The following is a 17,976-nucleotide window of genomic DNA, read 5'->3' on the forward strand; positions in this document are numbered from 1 at the left end:
CAATATTTTCCTATCTTTATTCAAACATTTCCTATCTACATTGGACCCCAAAAGGAATTCAGTGACTCAAATTCAATAATCTTAAGCTTCAAGATATTTGACTTTGGGAAGCAATGCCAATGTGGAAAACACATGTACGTGTGTGTGTGTGTGTGTGTGTGTGTGTGTGTGCCAAATGAAATGGGAAAAAGTCACAGTTATTAAGTCAACTCCCAAACTTCCTTTAGCAATACACATTACTTATCAAGCAGCACAGAACATGCTGTCACCTGAATTGTGTGAATGTCTTGGGGTTGACTAGACTGTCACAATTTTATTTTTAATACCACTGTTTCTGTAAAGATTCTCTTGCTTCATAAGTAGCAAGAATAAACACTGGACCAAAATTCCCTTGGGGTTTTCCCATTTTTGCAAGCACACAAGCTATCAAGACAGCCAAATAACTAAAGTTCCAGGTTCTCCTTGTCTAAAAATGCCTGACTTGGGTAACTGGTTTGTTTGGTTTTTACTGATTACTTTCTCCATTTGAGAACAGGCATCCCTCTGAACAAGTTCAATGTTCTTTGACTTTTTAATAATGAACTTCTATTTTTTTTTTACCATTTAAACCATCTAGTGCAGAATTAAATCAATTCACCAAATGTGAATTAAATTACCTTTCCACCTCTACTCAGAGAGTGGAAGTTATAGATGAAGGTAGAAGTTACAAAAAGGGGGGCAGTTAGGTGGAACAGTGGATAAAGCACTGGCCCTGGATTCAGGAGGACCTGAGTTCAAATACGGACTCAGACACTTGACACTTACTAACTGTGTGACCCTGGGCAAGTCACTTAACCCTCATTGACCCTCAAAAAAAAATGGTCAATAAGCACTTTTTCCCCCAGAAGCAGCAATCACAATGTGCCAGAAATGGTTCGTTAAGAACAAGTTATAGGAGATTAACATCATCCCCATCCACTCCTCCCTCCTTCTCTCTCCCTCTCTTTTCCCCTCTCTTCCCCTCCCCCCCACTCACTCTCACACACACACACACACACACACACACACACACACACACACACACACACACACACACACACACGACACGACTGGTAGATCAAGAGAAAACATAAAAATGGGATTATAGAATTTAGAGCTTCAAGATACCTCAGAGACCATATAGTTTAAATCTCAATTTTTTCAGTGAGGGAACTAAAGCCCAGAGAGATTAAATTACTTGCCCATGATCCCACAGCTAATAAGTAGCACAGCTGTTAGTCCAAGCCATCTAACTCTAAAACCAGACTTATGAGAAAGAGTGAAAAGAAGCATCTCTTTTAGTTCAAAGAAATGTTACCATGTTACCCTTGATCCTTTGGCTTAAACACAATTGTATGGAAACTTGAAATCTGAAGACAGTGAAGTATTTTTTAAAGCTACTGTTCTGAGTCTCTGAACAAGGGAACGAGAAGCAGCATAGATCCTTGGGTTAAAAAGAATATCAGTAAATTATCTGGTCCTGCCTCCAATACATAATTTATTATCTCCATTTTGTAAGTGAGGCACCTGGGACCCAGAGTGGTTAAGTACAGTGTGATAAGTAGAGAGGACACTGAATCCAGGAGTCAAGAAGAGGTGAGATTAGATTTGGCCTCAGATGCTTACTAGCTGTGTGATCCTGGGCAAGTCACTTAACACCTGTTTGCCTCTGTTTCCTCAACTGCAAAATAAGAATAATAATAGCACCACTTCCCAGGGTTGTGAGGATCAAATAAGATATTTGTAAAGCACTTGGCACAGTGTCCAACACATAGTAGGCATGATAGAAATGCTAGTTATTATTATTACCTATCATGCCCATTTTGCAAATCAGGCACCTGAGAGCCCAGTGAGGTTAAGTACAGTATAATACAGTGGAAAGGGGATTGAATATGGACTTGGAAGACCCAAAGTTCAAATCCTATTTCTGCCACTTAACTATATGTGTAACCTGGACAAGTCACAACCTCTAAGGGCGCCAGTTTCCTCACCTATAAAATAGGGAGTTGGACTTATCAAAGGTGTTAAACTCTCCATCTAGCTGCATGAGATCTACAAAACTCTGGAGTGCCCAGGAACCAAACTGCAATGCAATTGGAAAATGTTTAACCCAATAAATAAAAATTCAATACAACATAGATAATATTAGTTTGTGGTTTACTAAGTTAATGTGGCCTGCAGATATTTGTTTCTATTTGATTTTAACACCACTGGACTAAATGACTCCTAATGTCCATTCCAGACCTCAAGTGATAATCCTCTGATTCCCCCCTCCCCCCAATTTTAACATTCCTTCAATACCATACTCAAGTCTCCTGAAACCAAGAATAGGACTCTTTCCCCTATTCCACAGAGCCTCACTAAAGGGTTCTATAGACAGGTACATGATCAAGTCATCCTTTCCTTGGATCTGGGAACATAAAGGCTCACCAGAAAACTACTTTTATGCTTTCATTTTCATTCATTCATTTTCAGCATAACAATGCTTGCCATGCACATGGACTTTTTCCTATCCTACTAAGGAACTCCTTGAGTGTCAAAAGAAACTTTCTTCTTCCTCTTCTTCCTCTTCTTCTTCTTCTTTTTTTGTACTGCTACCAGACAGTACAGGAATGGACATGGATTTCTCCACTCTCAGTACAGGTTAGGTAGAGTAGTGTGAAACATATCTGTCCTAGCCCCATTATGCTGTTTACTTCTTCCTGAAAATGAACTGTAAGAAAGGAATCTTTGGAGGACCTTGATACTTAGCAGTGGGAAGAAATGAGAGAAAAGGGACTATATACTAAGAAGACTCCTGGGGAAGAATATATTTGTCACAGCTATAAAGTAGAAGGTTATTTTTAACCACAAAAAGAGTAGATGATATCCCTGGAGCCAAAATTCCTGGGATTGATTATAAAAAGACAAAAGGATTTTGCCTAGCAAAAAGCAGTATTTCTAAAAATTAAAAGGGAAAAGGATTGGGAGAAAAGATTCATAGTAAATTTATGAAACAAAGGTCTGACATCTGGAATCTATAAGAAACTGCAGCATCTAAGATAAATGCAGTTGTCAAAAGAATGAAGCAATTGTCAAAGGAGAAAATACAAACTTAACCTCATGGGGAAAAAAATCCTCAAACTTCCTAATAATCAAAGATATGAAAGACAAGACAACTTTAAGATTCATCTACCAGAATGGCAAAAAGAGAAAAAAAGTATAAAAATTTATTGTTGGTGGTGCTGTGGGAAAAGAGACACTCAGATAAATTCTTGGTGAAAGTACAGATGAACACAAACATTGTGGAAAGCCATATGATGATATATAAAGGAGTCACAAAATAGAACACACCCTTGGATCCAGAGATTTCATTGGTAGGACTCTATATCAGAAACATTATAAAAAGGACCTATCTGGACTAATGTGAAGATGTTTTGAATGACTCCCCATGTATGACATATTGAATTGCTTGATTTCTTAGGGAGGGTTGAGGAGGGAGGGAGGAAGAAAATTTGGAACACAAAGTTTTAAAAAATCAACATGAAAAAATTTGCCTTTTTTTACATGTAACTTGTGGGAAATCCTAAATTAAAAAATTAAATTTAAAAAAAAAGAAAAGGAAACTAAGATTTTACTGAAGCATGTGGATCTGGATAATCTGTACTTTAATTGAAGACAGCAGTATATCCAATAAGAAGTAAGCATTGAGGGGAAGCTAGGTGGCGCAGTGGATTCAGGAGGACCTGAGTTCAAATTTGACCTCAGACCCTTGACACTTACTAGCTGTGTGACCCTGGGCAAGTCACTTAACCCCAATTGCCTCACCAAAAAAAAAAAAAAAAAAAGAACTGAACTGAAAAAGAATGCTCTCCCAGAAAGAGGATAAAAGCTGTTTTCCTGACTTTTCTTCTTGAATTTTTCTGAAAGTTCCCCAAAGTACAAAGATCAATGCCAATAATATGGTAGTTATTAGGACACAGGACAGGACTGAACTGAGGATACAGCCATTTCATTTGGGCAGTCAGGTGAGAAGAAAACAAAAGCACACTAAAAAATTTACAAGACTGTATTAAAGAATTGATGGATGAAGTCCCAAGTGGAAAATTTCATTCAATTGTTATGCCTCTTTTTCTTATTTTGATCTTACTCCCAAATTGGCACCTATTTCTCCAAGTGCTTTAAGGAAGATATTTTAAACAATATTAATTTTTGTCAATAGTCTGACTGGTCTTTAACAAGCAGCTGAGTGTGCAATTCAGAATGCTAAAGAGTATCACCAGTTTCCATGTTCTATGTTGCCACTCATTTGTACTTATTTCAGAACATGATATATTGCTTCACTTATGCAATGATCTTAAAAGACTTAAAATTAATAAAAGGCAAGTAATATTATTTTTTTAAGGTTCTATCCTTGAAGCAGCTGCACAGAGGTTCCATTTCATTCAAGCTGTGTGATTCCACTTCAAATTGTCTTTAGATGACTACTTCCCAGGGAATATCATTGGTGAAATGTGTTGGCTGGAAAAAGAGTAAGTGGAAAAGCAAAGTGTGATAATCAGATATCACTCTGCTGTTGGGATTCTCATTTAAACTTAGTGGGTCTGATTCTGTCATTGAGAAAGAAGTAAACTCAATTCACTTTGAGAGTTACACTGATAATTATTCCAGTAAAGCAAATAGGGTTGTTGTTCAGTCATTTCAGTCATGTCTGATTCTCCGTGACCCCATTTGGAGTTTTCTTGGCAAAGATACTGGAGTAGTTTGCCATTTCCTTTTCTTGCTGATTTTACAGATGAGGAAACTGAGGCAAACAGGGTTAAGTGACCTGCCCAGGGGCATACAGCTAGTAAGTGTCTAAGGCCAGATTTGAACTCAAGAAGATAGTCTTTTTGGCTTTTGGCCCAGCGTTCTATCTATCCACTGTGCCACCTCACTGCCCAGTCTCCACTTCACACGTGAGGAAATTGGAATCTTTCATGTAGAAACAACGGGACCAAAGTTACAATCTAGCAGAGCTGATATTCTCTATTCTCCCAACACTCTCATGTCTCAATTCATTCTTCTTCCCACTAGACTTCAGGATATAGTACATAACTGGACTCTTCAGGTACCATAGGCATTTGGGTAACAAAAAAAAATATGTAGTGAGGGACTAAGAATCTTATTTCTCTCACATCCCCAGGAAACCCAAACAGTACTAATATTGTCTCTGTTATAGTAGAGGGCACCAGAATCCTTCCAGTAACCCAGGTTCAAAACCCTGCTGTCATCCCCAATTCCTCTCCACCTAGCCAATCACTTACCCAATCTTATTTCTATCTCTACCATACTTCTTGCATAGTAAGTTTTTTAGCTCTCACTCCTCACAGCTTCTCACATGAACTATAGTAATAGCATTCTAATTGTTCTACAGGTTCAAGTTTCCTCCATCTCTCCCCTATACCTGTAATGCACATTCTCATCACCTCTGCTTCTCAGAATTGCTGATTTCCTTTAAGAAATCAGTTTAAGGGGATCAGCTAGGTGACGCAGGGATAAAGTTCTGGCCCTGGATTCAGGAGGACCTGAGTTCAAACCCAGCCTCAGACACTTGACACTTACTAGCTGTGTGACCTTGGGCAAGTCACTTAACCCTCATTGCCCTGTGCAAAATAATAATAATAATTAATAATAATAATTTTTTAAAAAGAAAAGAAAACTCAGTGGCCAGGTTTCTGAAACAGAAAAAGCTTCAGACCTCAATAGGGATTTCCTAGTTCCAGAGAGACATTTCTACTCAGTAGGCTTCCCTACAGAGGACCTTAGCCTGAAAACATCTGGAGCTGTTTATTCTTCAAACTAGGAGAATAAGGAAATCTATGAGGATAGTCAGACAATCCTTTACTGATACAAGTCTACTAATAGTAAAATGACTCACTAGAACACACACACACACACACACACACACCTCAGAGAAAAAAATCCTAAAAAAAAAGAAAGAAAAAGAAAAAACCCTTAGTAAACAGAATGATCCACAACTCTAACAAAATATCACTAATCCCCCAATCATATAAGCACTCTACTTGCAAAAGACCTCTATATATGATTGGGGGTATGGGTGGGGGGTTAGAAAGGAGAATAATACCTTTGTCCAAGGTATGCTAACTATCCTTTGTTCTCCAATTTGGACACCAGAATGACCAATAGAGTCAGCTTTTCTTGAAATAAATTCTTTTTTTGTCACATCCAATAACATATCCAAGTGCTTTAACATAGATTATCCTAGCTGACCTCAAAACAACCTTATGAAGTATTATCATCCCCATTTTATGGATAAGTTAATAGGCTCTTGTGCAAGTAACTGAGAGAGAGAGAGAGAGAGAGAGAGAGAGAGAGAGAAAGAAAGAAAGAAAGAAAGAAAGAAAGAAAGAAAGAAAGAAAGAAAGAAAAAGGGGCAGCTAGATGGCACAGTGGATAGAGCACCGGCCCTGGATTTAGGAGGAGCCCAGTTCAAAGCCGGCCTCAGACACTTAACACTCACTAGCTGTGTGACCCTAGGCAAGTCACTTAACCCCAATTGCCACACACACACACACACACACACACACACACACACAGTAAGTAACTGACACTGCTAGAGAGAAAAGGTACTAAGTATGATGTAGTATACAGAGCAATGGACTTGGAAATCAAGTCCAAAATATGAGTCCTTTAACCTGTGTCTCAGTTTCACATCTGGAAAATGGGTAATAATTATACTAACAGTTTCACAGGGTTTTATGAGGAAAGTGCTTTGTAAAGCTATATAAATGAGAAGTATTACTATTACAAATTCCCATAACTTATTAAACTAACATTTTATCCATACCTGTTATCAAGCTAACACGGAAGCATAAGAACCTCTTTCTTTGGTGACTAACACCTAAAGTTGACCACATGTCACAGGGTTCTGTCTATTTAGCCAAGAATAATTGACCTCTAAGACACCACTAAGCATAGGAGAGTCATTGAGTTGGATAGACTGATTTGATAACCAATAATAATACAAACCAGTAGAATATCCATGGGGCCTTGAAGAAGGCTTTAAAGCATCCCAGTTATGTAGCATGACTCCAGGGTGTGCCTTTTGCACCAAAGCCTCTGTTGGGGGAATACACAGGGAAGAGTTTTTCTTCCATCTCATTGTTTAGTCGATGCCAGAGGCATGTTTGATTGACCCTCAAAATGAGGCATCATGACATAATGGACTAGACTAGGAGTCCAGAAAACCCAATTCAAAGCTAACCTCTGGAGGCAGCTAGGTAGTACAGTGGATAAAGCACCAGCCCTGGATTCAGGAGGACCTGAGTTCAAATCTACCCTCAGTCACTTGACACTTACTAGCTGTGTGACCCTGGGCAAGTCACCTAACCCTTATTGCCCTACAAAAACAAACAAACAAAAAACCATAACAAAAAATAAAGCAAACAACAAGAAAATTAGCCTCTGGCATTTACTAGCTATATAATCACAGGCATGTAAATCATTTAACTCACTGAGCTGCAGGTTTCTTAACTGTAAAATGCTGGGGTTAGAATAGATGACCGCTAAGGATTAAATCTATAACGTTATGATCCAAGGAACCCTCTCCTTTTTAGGTGATAGTGTTGAATACAATGTTCCTTTTTTCTCATTTTCATTTCCACAAAATAAACAAACAAACAAATAAATAAAAGAGAGCAACAGGTCACGATTCCTTACTATCTTTGCTTCAGCATCACCAAGAGAACTTGCAATTTTCTACATTCTAAAATAAGATTTCAATAAGTGCTTAGTGTACATCAAAGTGTTTACTGAAGCTACTAACTAGATTATGTGATCAAAAAACTGGTCTACACAGGATATATTTGAGGCATTCATATTTGAGCAGTTGTGGTTTGTATCTCTAGAGAAAAAAGAATGTTGACGTCAGTAAGAGCACAAAGATTCATTGGAGTAGTTAAGTCAGGCTCATGAAAGGAAAGGTAGGTCATTCAGTCTTGGTCACTAATGTTCAGTTTAATTTATTAGAAGAATAAAGCTTTTCTATTCTGCAACATTTTTATGTGCGAAATCACGGGGGAGGGGGGAATGAGCATACACCTCAAATGAACAATTCATTATACTTAATAATAGCTAACATTTATATAGCACTTATAATGTGCCAGGCACGAGGCTAAGTGCTTTACAATGATGTCAGCTGATCCTCACAACGACCCTGGAAAGGCAGTTGCTATTGTTATCCTCATTTTACAGATGAGGAAACTGAGGTAAATGGAGGTTGTGATTCACACACAGCTGTATGTGAGGCAGGATTTGAACTCAGGTATTGCTGTCTCCAAGACCAGCACTCTATCTACTGCACCATCTAACTACCTCATAAGAATTTGGATGTTGATAGTAAAAAAAAAAAACAAGAACAAATAAAACCTCAAGTCACACTGGAATGCACATGATGGCTACCCATGGTCACTATCAGTGCTCTTATATAACACTTTTGGTCCTCACGTTAATTCTCACTCTCTCTCCTAAAGTCAAACAGGATCTACTTGCCACAAGCAGGTGAGAACTCAGAGATTTATTACCCCAATCTGGTGGCATGGAATTTACTATCCAGCCATTGGCAGGCAACAAAGGGACTCCAAAAGGATTTAGACAAATCTATGAATGATAGTCAAAAATGGCTACTGATAGACATTTGCCTCTTCTTTCAGGTTGATGTCAGAAATGATGACCATGACATGTTCTTTGTGGCTACTGATAGCCACTGAAGACTCAGCTGAATGAAGTTCGTGTCAGATCTGCTCTAATACTAATATGGTCTTAAGGATTAGCAGATGCTCAATAAAACATATCTGATTGGCCTAAAGCATGTCTATGTGACCTTAGGCAAGTCACTTAGGTTTTTGGTTGTTAGGTTGTTGTTTGGTTGATTAGTCATGTTTTACTCTTCATGACCCCATTTGAGGTTTTCTTGGCAGAGATACCAGAGTAGTTTTTTATTTCCTTCTCCAGCTCATTTTACAGATAAGAAAACTGAGGCAAGCAGGGTTAAGTGACTTGCTCAGGGTCACACAGCTAGTAAGTATCTGAGGATGGATTTGAACTCCTCTATCCACTCTTCAATGACCACAAACAACTTTAAGATTGTCAGCTGGTACTGATTTGCATTAATTGAGTGAGTTTCCTCATTGGAAAATCCCTGTCAATAAAATATACAGCCACCTCTTTCTCCACCCAAAAAAATCATGTGCACTTTTTAGTATCAACATCACACTCCTGTCTCATGGACAGTGTAGATCTGCACTGTAAGACTTAAGAATTCAACAGGTAACTCCCAATCTATTGGGGACAATGGCTCCACCATGAAAAGAGGATCATCCTGTCACCCTTGCCTCAGAATCTGTCCCACTGTTGAATTGTTTTTGCTGCTCACAATGCTTTTTTACGATGCTCAGTCAAAGCTTTTTTGTACAGGGGCAAGAGAAGCAGGGGGACTCCTTCGAAGCCAGGTTCCCTTGTTCCTTAGATGAATTACAGTCAGACTATCAAGCAGTGTTGTGAATAGAACTCGCCTTAGTTCTTTGACAACCATTCTAAGTGTGTTCCCCCACAAGCATATTTATATTCTAACAAACTAATTCCAAAATATAGTTTAAATAAATTCTATCTGCCAGAGTGATACAATATGACTAACAGCTCTGTAAGGTAGAGCTGCAGGAGACTTAATCATGCATTCAGCGGAATCTTCAACCCTGACAAACTTCCCACACAACACATACCCTGCTAGGAAACATACAACAGCTGGTTCCAACTCCCAGTACTCACCTCCAAAGCCTATAAATACAAGTCAGAGGCACAGGGAATGGTTTCCAGGTACTGAACATTTTAGATAATAAGCTGTACTTAAAGTACAAGAAAATAAATTTTAATAGACTTAAGACTTAATTTCCCCACTGTTACTTCCTGTTGAGAGAAATGGGGAGAGTTAACTAGGAGACAAGAAAACTTGGAGAGGGGAGGAAGGAGAGGGAGATAAAAAACTGTCTTAAAATTCTGAAAACTTAAAGCATATAATCAAGATATATAAAGAGAGCACTTGACTGACATTAAAATTGTTCTAATCTGAAAAAGAGCTTTTTGATAAATGTTTTTCTTCATTATATTTATACTGTTCTACTGTAGCTTATTTTATGTTTTATATGCCAAGTATAAGGTGCTGAAAATGAATGACAAATTCTCCTTTTCAAATGAAAATAAAAGGTTTTCATTTGACAAAAAATAAATATTTTTTTAATTTTTGTGAGAGAAGGTCACTTTATAAATCTATAGATCCTCATCCAGATGACAGGGAAACTTGATTAGATGCACAGAGGAAATAAAGACACAAATCCCATCTCTGCCCTGAAATTAACAGTGAGGATGATTCTCCTTTTGTCCTCATTTATACATACATACATACATACATACACACACACATACACATAAACACACACACACACACACACACACAGAGCTTTGATTTTTCTTCCCTCCCCTTACACAGAGGAAATTCATTTTTTCTTTCTTTCTTAGAAAAAAAAAGTGTCATGTTTGAGTATATTAGGAAATGTCTTTGGGCCTGGTTTGCCTCCTCTGACACATTAATAGTTTTCTATTCATAAAGTGCTTTATCATCTTTTTTTCTCTACTTTTTTAAACTCGTACAATGTTCTGCTCTTTTCCCTGATAGTTCTAATCAACAAGGGAGAAACAACTTGGTCATCTGGGATCACCATTATTTCACCATCATCACTAATCTTTGACATTTCTCCACCCTGCATTTACTAAGTGACATCTAGAATGATACAGCAGTAACTGGTATAATTGTGAGTTGAATCTTCTAAGACTTTTCTTTTTCACTAGTAATGCTGCAATACTTAGTATGAAGTACTATGATTGGGATAAAAATATAAAGACTATATTGGCCAAAATACTGTCTACATTTCCTCCCCCCCCCCCAATGCATTCCAAAATCAGTGTTATTTTCCAGTATATCCCCATATGTATTTATTTCCCTGTTAAAAGGATCTCATTTTAGGATTGCCCCCTATATTCAAACCAATACAATAATTAAAGATGTCTTTTAAATCTAGGATCTCTTTTTCTTCTGAATTTCCCATTTGGGTCTTAATATCTTCTAACTCAGAGGAAGGACTGGACATCTGGTATAACCCTAGCATAATGTTGAGATTTCTCATCCCATCTCCTTCCCCTATCTCCAGGATAGAGCTACCAATAGTCCCCTATCCCAGACTACAGCAGAAAGGCAATGACACTAAGATGGGTGTGAGAGATGGTAAAAAAGGCAAATGAATATTAGTAAAGTAATTATAACATAGTTCCACTCCTCTGAACCACCCACAGTAAGATGAGCAATAAGTGTTCTTCATCCTATATGTGCAAAAATGCACTCAGGGTTGAAACTGTCCAATTATTTCCAGCTGTTAATGGGTGGCAATTTTACTCCACAAAAGACTTTCTTCCCCACAATTAAAGACGGAACATAGATTCAAAGATGGGGGGATGGGAAGAACATTAGAGATTGTCTAAGGTCAGTCTCCTAGTCAAACAGGTGCCACTTCCTAGAACATCCCTAAGATGACCTTTCATAAATTCTAAGTCTGCAAAGACATTTTATCGTTTAACATCCTGAAAGGGGCATTTTCAAAATTGCTTCTACCATCAGCTTCTTTTTACAAATGAAGGAATTTTTTGACAATTTTTGTCAAGATTTATCCATATTTTCCAACTAGAGATTATAGCTTTTCAAAGGACAGCATTATTCAGTTGGCTAGAATAGGGACTGGCAACCTTTCAGAAATGGGGTGCCAAACTGCTGATTCCTGTTCTTCTGGCATGTCAGGAATGGGAGGAGGCATCCATAGACAAGGAGCATGAGAAGACTCCTAGCTCAAAAACTGTCTTCCACACAAGCTACCAAAGATTCATTTAAATCAACCTCCTTTGAAAATTCAAGCACCTCCCTGCCCTACCTACTCAGGGATGGGTGTTTTAATCACTATACTTCAGTAGAAATTATTTTAATCAGATTTTTGCCCTTTCTAAAATCTAGTAGAGATTTATTCAGCAGAGATAATGGGAGTTTGGTTGTAGGAGGGAGAAAGGAGAGATAATTTTGGAGCATGGAATATTTCTGGGAAACATAAGCTTGAGTGGTACAACTCAGTTGAAGACTTTTTAATGTATATGAAATGTGAGTGGCTCTGTATTCACACTCACAAAGCACATACTGCGCGAGTGCGCTCTTGCTCCACTTTGGACATTGTGACCACTCTGCTCATTACCTCACATCTGGACTATAACAATAGCCTGCAGTTGGTCACCCTACCACAGGTCTCCCCATTCCAAATGATCCTTCATCCAGTTGTCACAGGGATCTTTCTAAAGCACAAGTTTGGGCATGTCATCATTCTATTCAGTAAACTCCACTGGGGGCAGCTAGGTGGCGAAGTGGATAGAGCACTGGCCCTGGATTCAGGAGGACCTGAGTTCAAATTCAGCCTCAGACACTTGACATTTACTAACTGTGTGACCCTGGGCAAGTCACTTAACCCTCGTTGTCCTGCAAAAAATAAAATAAAATAGGAAGCTATCAAATGCTTATTAACTGACTTGACACAATGTACAAAGAACTCTTCAGGATTACTATTACATTAAGCTGAATATTCCTGAATTTTTAAAATTCTTTTATGACCTATGATAGTGAAGGGAAGAAACATAACTAGTATTTACTAAAAAGTTCTGGAAAAGGAAACACTTTTTCCTAATTGTAGGGAATAGGAAATCGAGTCTTTCTGAACAGCAAGAGCGACAACAATAACAACAAAACCACAAGACGATCACTTCAACATATTCTTTGAGAGGTACCCAAAGATGTCATGTCTAGCATTTTAAGTGAATATAATCATAAAAAACCAACAATAGTGTACCCACACATTTGGATGTAGGAAAGGATGGAAAATTAAAGGGTAGCAATTGTCATTAAAGGAAAGTTAATAGGTAAAGGATAACATTACTGAAAAGGAAGCCCATCGTTTCAGATAACCAAGATTATGTCATCCTTAACTTGCAATGCTATCTGTGGTAAACTCCCCCCCCAAAAAAAGGTGTATCTCAAGGCTATACCTATACAATAGATCTTGTTCCTAAAAATTAACAAAATGGACTTGACAAAATCAGAACAGCAGACACTTTTTTTTTTGCTTATTTTTCTGTTGCAGAGCAAAAAGAACATATTAGTCAGGATCTGGACAATAGTCTTCAAAGAATTACATCCCAAGGAAAACTCTAAGTCTGACCTTAACATTAAAAGAAAGTCACATCCAAATACTATTTCTTTGTGTGTTTTGGTTTCCTTTGAGGGTACTCGTTTAGCAAACTGTCTAAAAAGTACTAAGCAGCCTGTGTAGCTATTACAGTTTCCAAGCTAGCATTTACATCACTACTCTGTTAATAATAGTTAAAAAAAATTCTTAGGGACTTTTCAAGGGATAATCTACCTAAGGCTTTAAATGAAGTAACTTTGGTGGAGATAAGTAGAAAATATGCAAAACCTGAAAATCTGAATGTACCATAATAGAAAATGAATTTTTAAAAGTTACTTAGAATTTAACTGGGGGTTTTTGTGTGTGTTTTTTAAAAATCTTTATGTCACAAGGTGAAAAACAAAAATTCACAATTTTTTCCTCAAGGTGGCCATTTTTCCATTTCTCCCTTCCAACCATCCAAATTCTCTGTAAGAATTAGCTAGGATACATTTGACCTTGAAATATAACCAACCCATCTCCCTGCCTGCCTATCTTCTCCCAAGCAGAAGAGGGAGGTGGCAGGTAGAAATGGTAGGTAGAAGAATTTTTAAAAACAGCTGTTTAGCTATAGCTAAGTAATGGATGATGCCTGATAGCTGGTGTTAAAATATAGTGAATTAAACTATGCCTAAAAAACTGCCCCAGGCAAAATTTTATTTTACATTTGCATGTTATTCAAACACACAAAGATGAGGTACAGACATTTTCCTTACATTTATTGGTGAACATCTTAATTTTGTTTTTTTTTAGCGAGGCAATTGGAGTTAAGTGACTTGCCCAGGATCATACAGCTAGTAAGTGTTAAGTGTCTGAGACTGGATTTGAACCCAGGTACTCCTGACTCCAGGGCCAGTGCTCTATCCACTGTGCCACCTAGCTGCCCCCTGAACATCTTAATTTCTATACCACTCTTCTTTCCTTTTCTCTCTCTCTCTTTTTTTTTTGGTGGGGCAATGAGGGTTAAGTGACTTGCCCAGGGTCACACAGTTAGTAAGTGTTAAGTGTCTGAGGCTGCATTTGAACTCAGGTCCTCCTAAATCCAGGGGCGGGTGCTTTATCCACTAGACCATCTAACTGCCTCCTTACTCTCTTCTTTCCCCTAGTTAGGTGCTTTAATGATTGAGGGAGTGAGATGAAGAATTGAAGAAAAGAAGGTTCAAGTACTAGTCTCCAGATAACTTTATAATATTTGAAGATTCATTTTCCACTTTCTTTTTCCCCAAGCAACTAAAAACAATTCTAGAATCCAAGACCCTATAAGGTTCCCTGCTGTGCTATATAAACTAGACTATAAACTTTATATATAGCATATAGCCAATTTTCTATCAAGGGCCTACTGAGAATTACCCATTACCCAAACGCACAAATGCACTTTATTCAACCACATTGTGGAAAGACAAGGGATAGGCTATATAACCCAGACACAGTACTGATTCACTCATGCTTTCCTGACTAAAGTAACCATGAGCAAAAAACTCCCCATGATCAATTTATCATATATGAAAAACACCACCAATGGTATAAACAAACTGCTTATCAACCTGTAAACATATCTTGGTTACTCATAATCTTCACATTTCCTCTCATAAAATAGTCTCCCTTCCCCTTCTTTCCCTTCAAACTCCACTCAAAAAAATGTCCCTTCCCTGGGAAGCTTTCCTAATAAATCCTGCCTCAGGTCACTCAAACATCCCAGCAGTCTTTATCACTTTATATACACAGCAGTCCTCATTTGACAAGCTACTTTATGAAATTTAGAAGAAAAATACTATAAACCCTTTAAGCACCATTTATGACATTGTTTCTATGGGGAAAGGTACTGAGTTCCTACTTGGGACTAGAGTATTACACACACACCTCGAGGAAACGCTGGTTGTAAAAAGAGACTGGGGGGGGGGGGGAGGTGGAAGAGATCCCTAGAAAGGCCAAAGTTGCTTTAGGGACTATCTCCTGAAAGGCTGTTATATGCATGCATACATGTGTATAAAGATGTTTTATAGACTTTGACCAATAATGACGTATGGTGGGTTTTGGGGGGGGGGGGGAATCCATTTTTCCCCCTGCCTTTGCTCTATCTTCCCCATTACAGAACCAAGAAGGAAATTGATCGTCTCTTTTAACTCCTATTTTAACATTGAGCTACCCCCAGTTTCTAAACAGAGAGCCTGGTTGTTGTTCTTTGTCTTTCATTCTTGAAGAGGACCATGACATGATGTCATGACTTACACTGAATTGGATTTAAGTGAGGGAGGGCTGTGCAAGGTCACCAACCTCACTCTCTTCTCTGGGACTAGTGGCAACATCAGGAAGACTGGAGATGGCCCCGGATGTGTTTTTGTTTTGGGGGTTTTTTTGCGGGGCAGTGGGGGTTAAGTGACTTGCCCAAGGTCACACAGCTAGTAAGTGTCAAGTGTCTGAGGCTGGATTTGAACTCAGGAACTCCTGAATCCAGGGCCGGTGCTTTATCCACTGCGCCACCTAGCCGCCCCTCCAGGATGTGTTTTTAAAGGCAATTGGGGTTAAGTGACTTGCTCGGGGTCACATAGCCACTAAGTGTGTGAGGTGAGATTTGAACTCAGGTCTTCCTGACTCCAGGGCCTGTGCTCTATCCACTTCGCCACCTAGCTGCCCCAAACAGCTAGCCAGGACGCAAAAAGCACAGGGCTAAGTTAAGTCACAGAATCCGGATTCCAATCATTCTAACTCCACCGCTTACTAGCATTGTGATCTTGGGAGAGTCCTTTTAAACTACTCCGAGTCTCGGTTTCCTCATCTAGAAAATGGGGATAATAGCAGTTGCCCTGCCTACCTCCGAGAGTTATTCTAAGGATCATGAGATAACGTATGAAGTAGCTGTGCAAGCTAATTGCTGCACAAATGGAAGGTATTCGTAGTAGTGTAGTGCTTTGTCTTCAGTGCTGACTGACTGTGTGTGACTCATGGCTCTTACCCAGCTACACCAAAGAGAAGCTGAAACTAAATACAGGTTTTTTAAATTAGTTTGTATACGCAGACTGATTAGTCAATTCAACATCAAAGTAGCCCAGAGACACCTGTGAAATCAATCTTACTTAATCTGTCATTCAAAGCCAAGGCTGCTCAAGACTCTGAATCTCCATGCTTAATGAACTAGGAGTGGACAGCAAAGTAGTTCGAGACGTATTTTGGGGCTAGGGCGGGGGGAGACGGAGGGTTGTGCCTATGAATGCGGAGTGCTTTCTATCCCAGATAAATGTCTGAACTCTGATTTCCACGCTGATTGCAATAAAATCAATCACTGAAATTATAGCAACAAAACTCTACGCTCTCTTACGCTAACCACAACAACACCTGTGCTCGAATCTGACCAGGCTGTGATCCCGAAGATCGAAGCACTGACAGTGTGTCCCCACTAACTTTCTAGTGGTGCGCACCGTGGCGCCTACACCCGCCGGCCCTATCCAGTCACTGCCCCAGCAGCCCAGCCCGCTCCACATCATCACCTAGCCAGTTTTGTGGCACTAGATATGTCAGGGGGAAAAAAACCATGAGGAAAACCCACCCAGTTTTCCCATGTGTCCAAATCCAGAGCTGTGGCTGCCTAGCAATGCCTCACTACTGTCACAGCTCCACCCCCACCCCATCCCCCTTTCCCATTTCCAGAGAGGCCCTGGGCGGAGGGCACCCAGGTTCCACAGACTTCAATTCTCTGCCCCCTTCTCTCCGCCCCCAGCAAGTCCCGCTCTTCGCTCCCCTTCCCGGTTCAGTCGAGCCGGGTCCAGAGCCCCGCAGCGCCCACTCAAGGAAGCCGGGCCGGCGGGCGGGCGGGACTGGATGAAGCAACTAGGGGGTCTAGATCGATCAAGAGGGCTGGGTCAGAAACCTGCCCCCAAGAGGGCGATCAGAGCCGAAGAAGCAACCGGGCACCTCACCCCCGGGCTGCCCAGCGAGCTCCAGGCTGAGAAGAGCGGTGTGCCACTCACTGTGTGAGGCACAGGGGAGAGTGGAAGGCGAGAGTCCCGGAATGGGGAGACCGAGAAAGGGAGCAGTCAAGGAAGATGGGAGGAGAGAGGAGGGAAAAGTGAGAAGTCTATGGAGAGAGAATGATTGGGCTGGGGGGGGGGGGGAGAAGAGAAGGGGGCAAGAGCAGAGGGGAGAAAGCAGGGAGGAAGAGGCAGAGGGGTGGCGAGGGGCCGGCGCCGCACTCACCCCATCTTTGCAGGCTTGCCTGGCCGCCCACTCCGACGGGACTCTCTGGCATTCGCTTCTTGCAGAAGAGCTTCTCCAGCCGCTTCCGAACTTGGCACATGCGGCTCCTAGTCTGCGCCCCACTCAATCCCGGCGCGGCTCCATTCCGCTGGGCTGTGGGGCCGCCGCCTGGCAAGGGCGGGGGCGGGGCGGCTGGGAGCTCCGACGGCGAGCCCTCCCTCCGCCTCCGTCTCCGCCTCCTCCCTCTTTTTGCCTCCTCCCTCCCTCCCTCTCTCCCTCCCTCCGCTCCTTACATAACCTTGAGTCCCCCGGCGGTAGTGGCGGTGCGCATGGGCTCCCAGAGACTATACGCCCAGAGCCCAGCTGGGGACCAGCCCCGGCACCATACCCTACACCCCGGACAGCTGCCGAGTGGAGGGAG

The 17,976-nt window shown here is 40.4% G+C and overlaps 1 protein-coding gene across 2 annotated transcripts in view; it reads right to left on the reverse strand.

Annotated features, from left to right (window-relative positions):
- HOMER2 (homer scaffold protein 2) overlaps window positions 1-17,737 on the reverse strand; it is a 152,046-nt gene extending 134,309 nt beyond the window's left edge. For both annotated transcript variants that reach the window (XM_043989660.1, XM_043989659.1), the window contains exon 1: window positions 17,556-17,737. In XM_043989660.1, the coding sequence (XP_043845595.1) occupies window positions 17,556-17,560 (5 nt within the window). In that variant the 5' untranslated portion in view covers window positions 17,561-17,737. The remainder of the gene's footprint in view (window positions 1-17,555) is intronic.
- Window positions 17,738-17,976: the final 239 nt, after the last annotated feature.

Source organism: Dromiciops gliroides, chromosome 2, assembly GCF_019393635.1.
Source record: "Dromiciops gliroides isolate mDroGli1 chromosome 2, mDroGli1.pri, whole genome shotgun sequence".
Classification (NCBI taxonomy): Eukaryota; Metazoa; Chordata; class Mammalia; order Microbiotheria; family Microbiotheriidae; genus Dromiciops; species Dromiciops gliroides.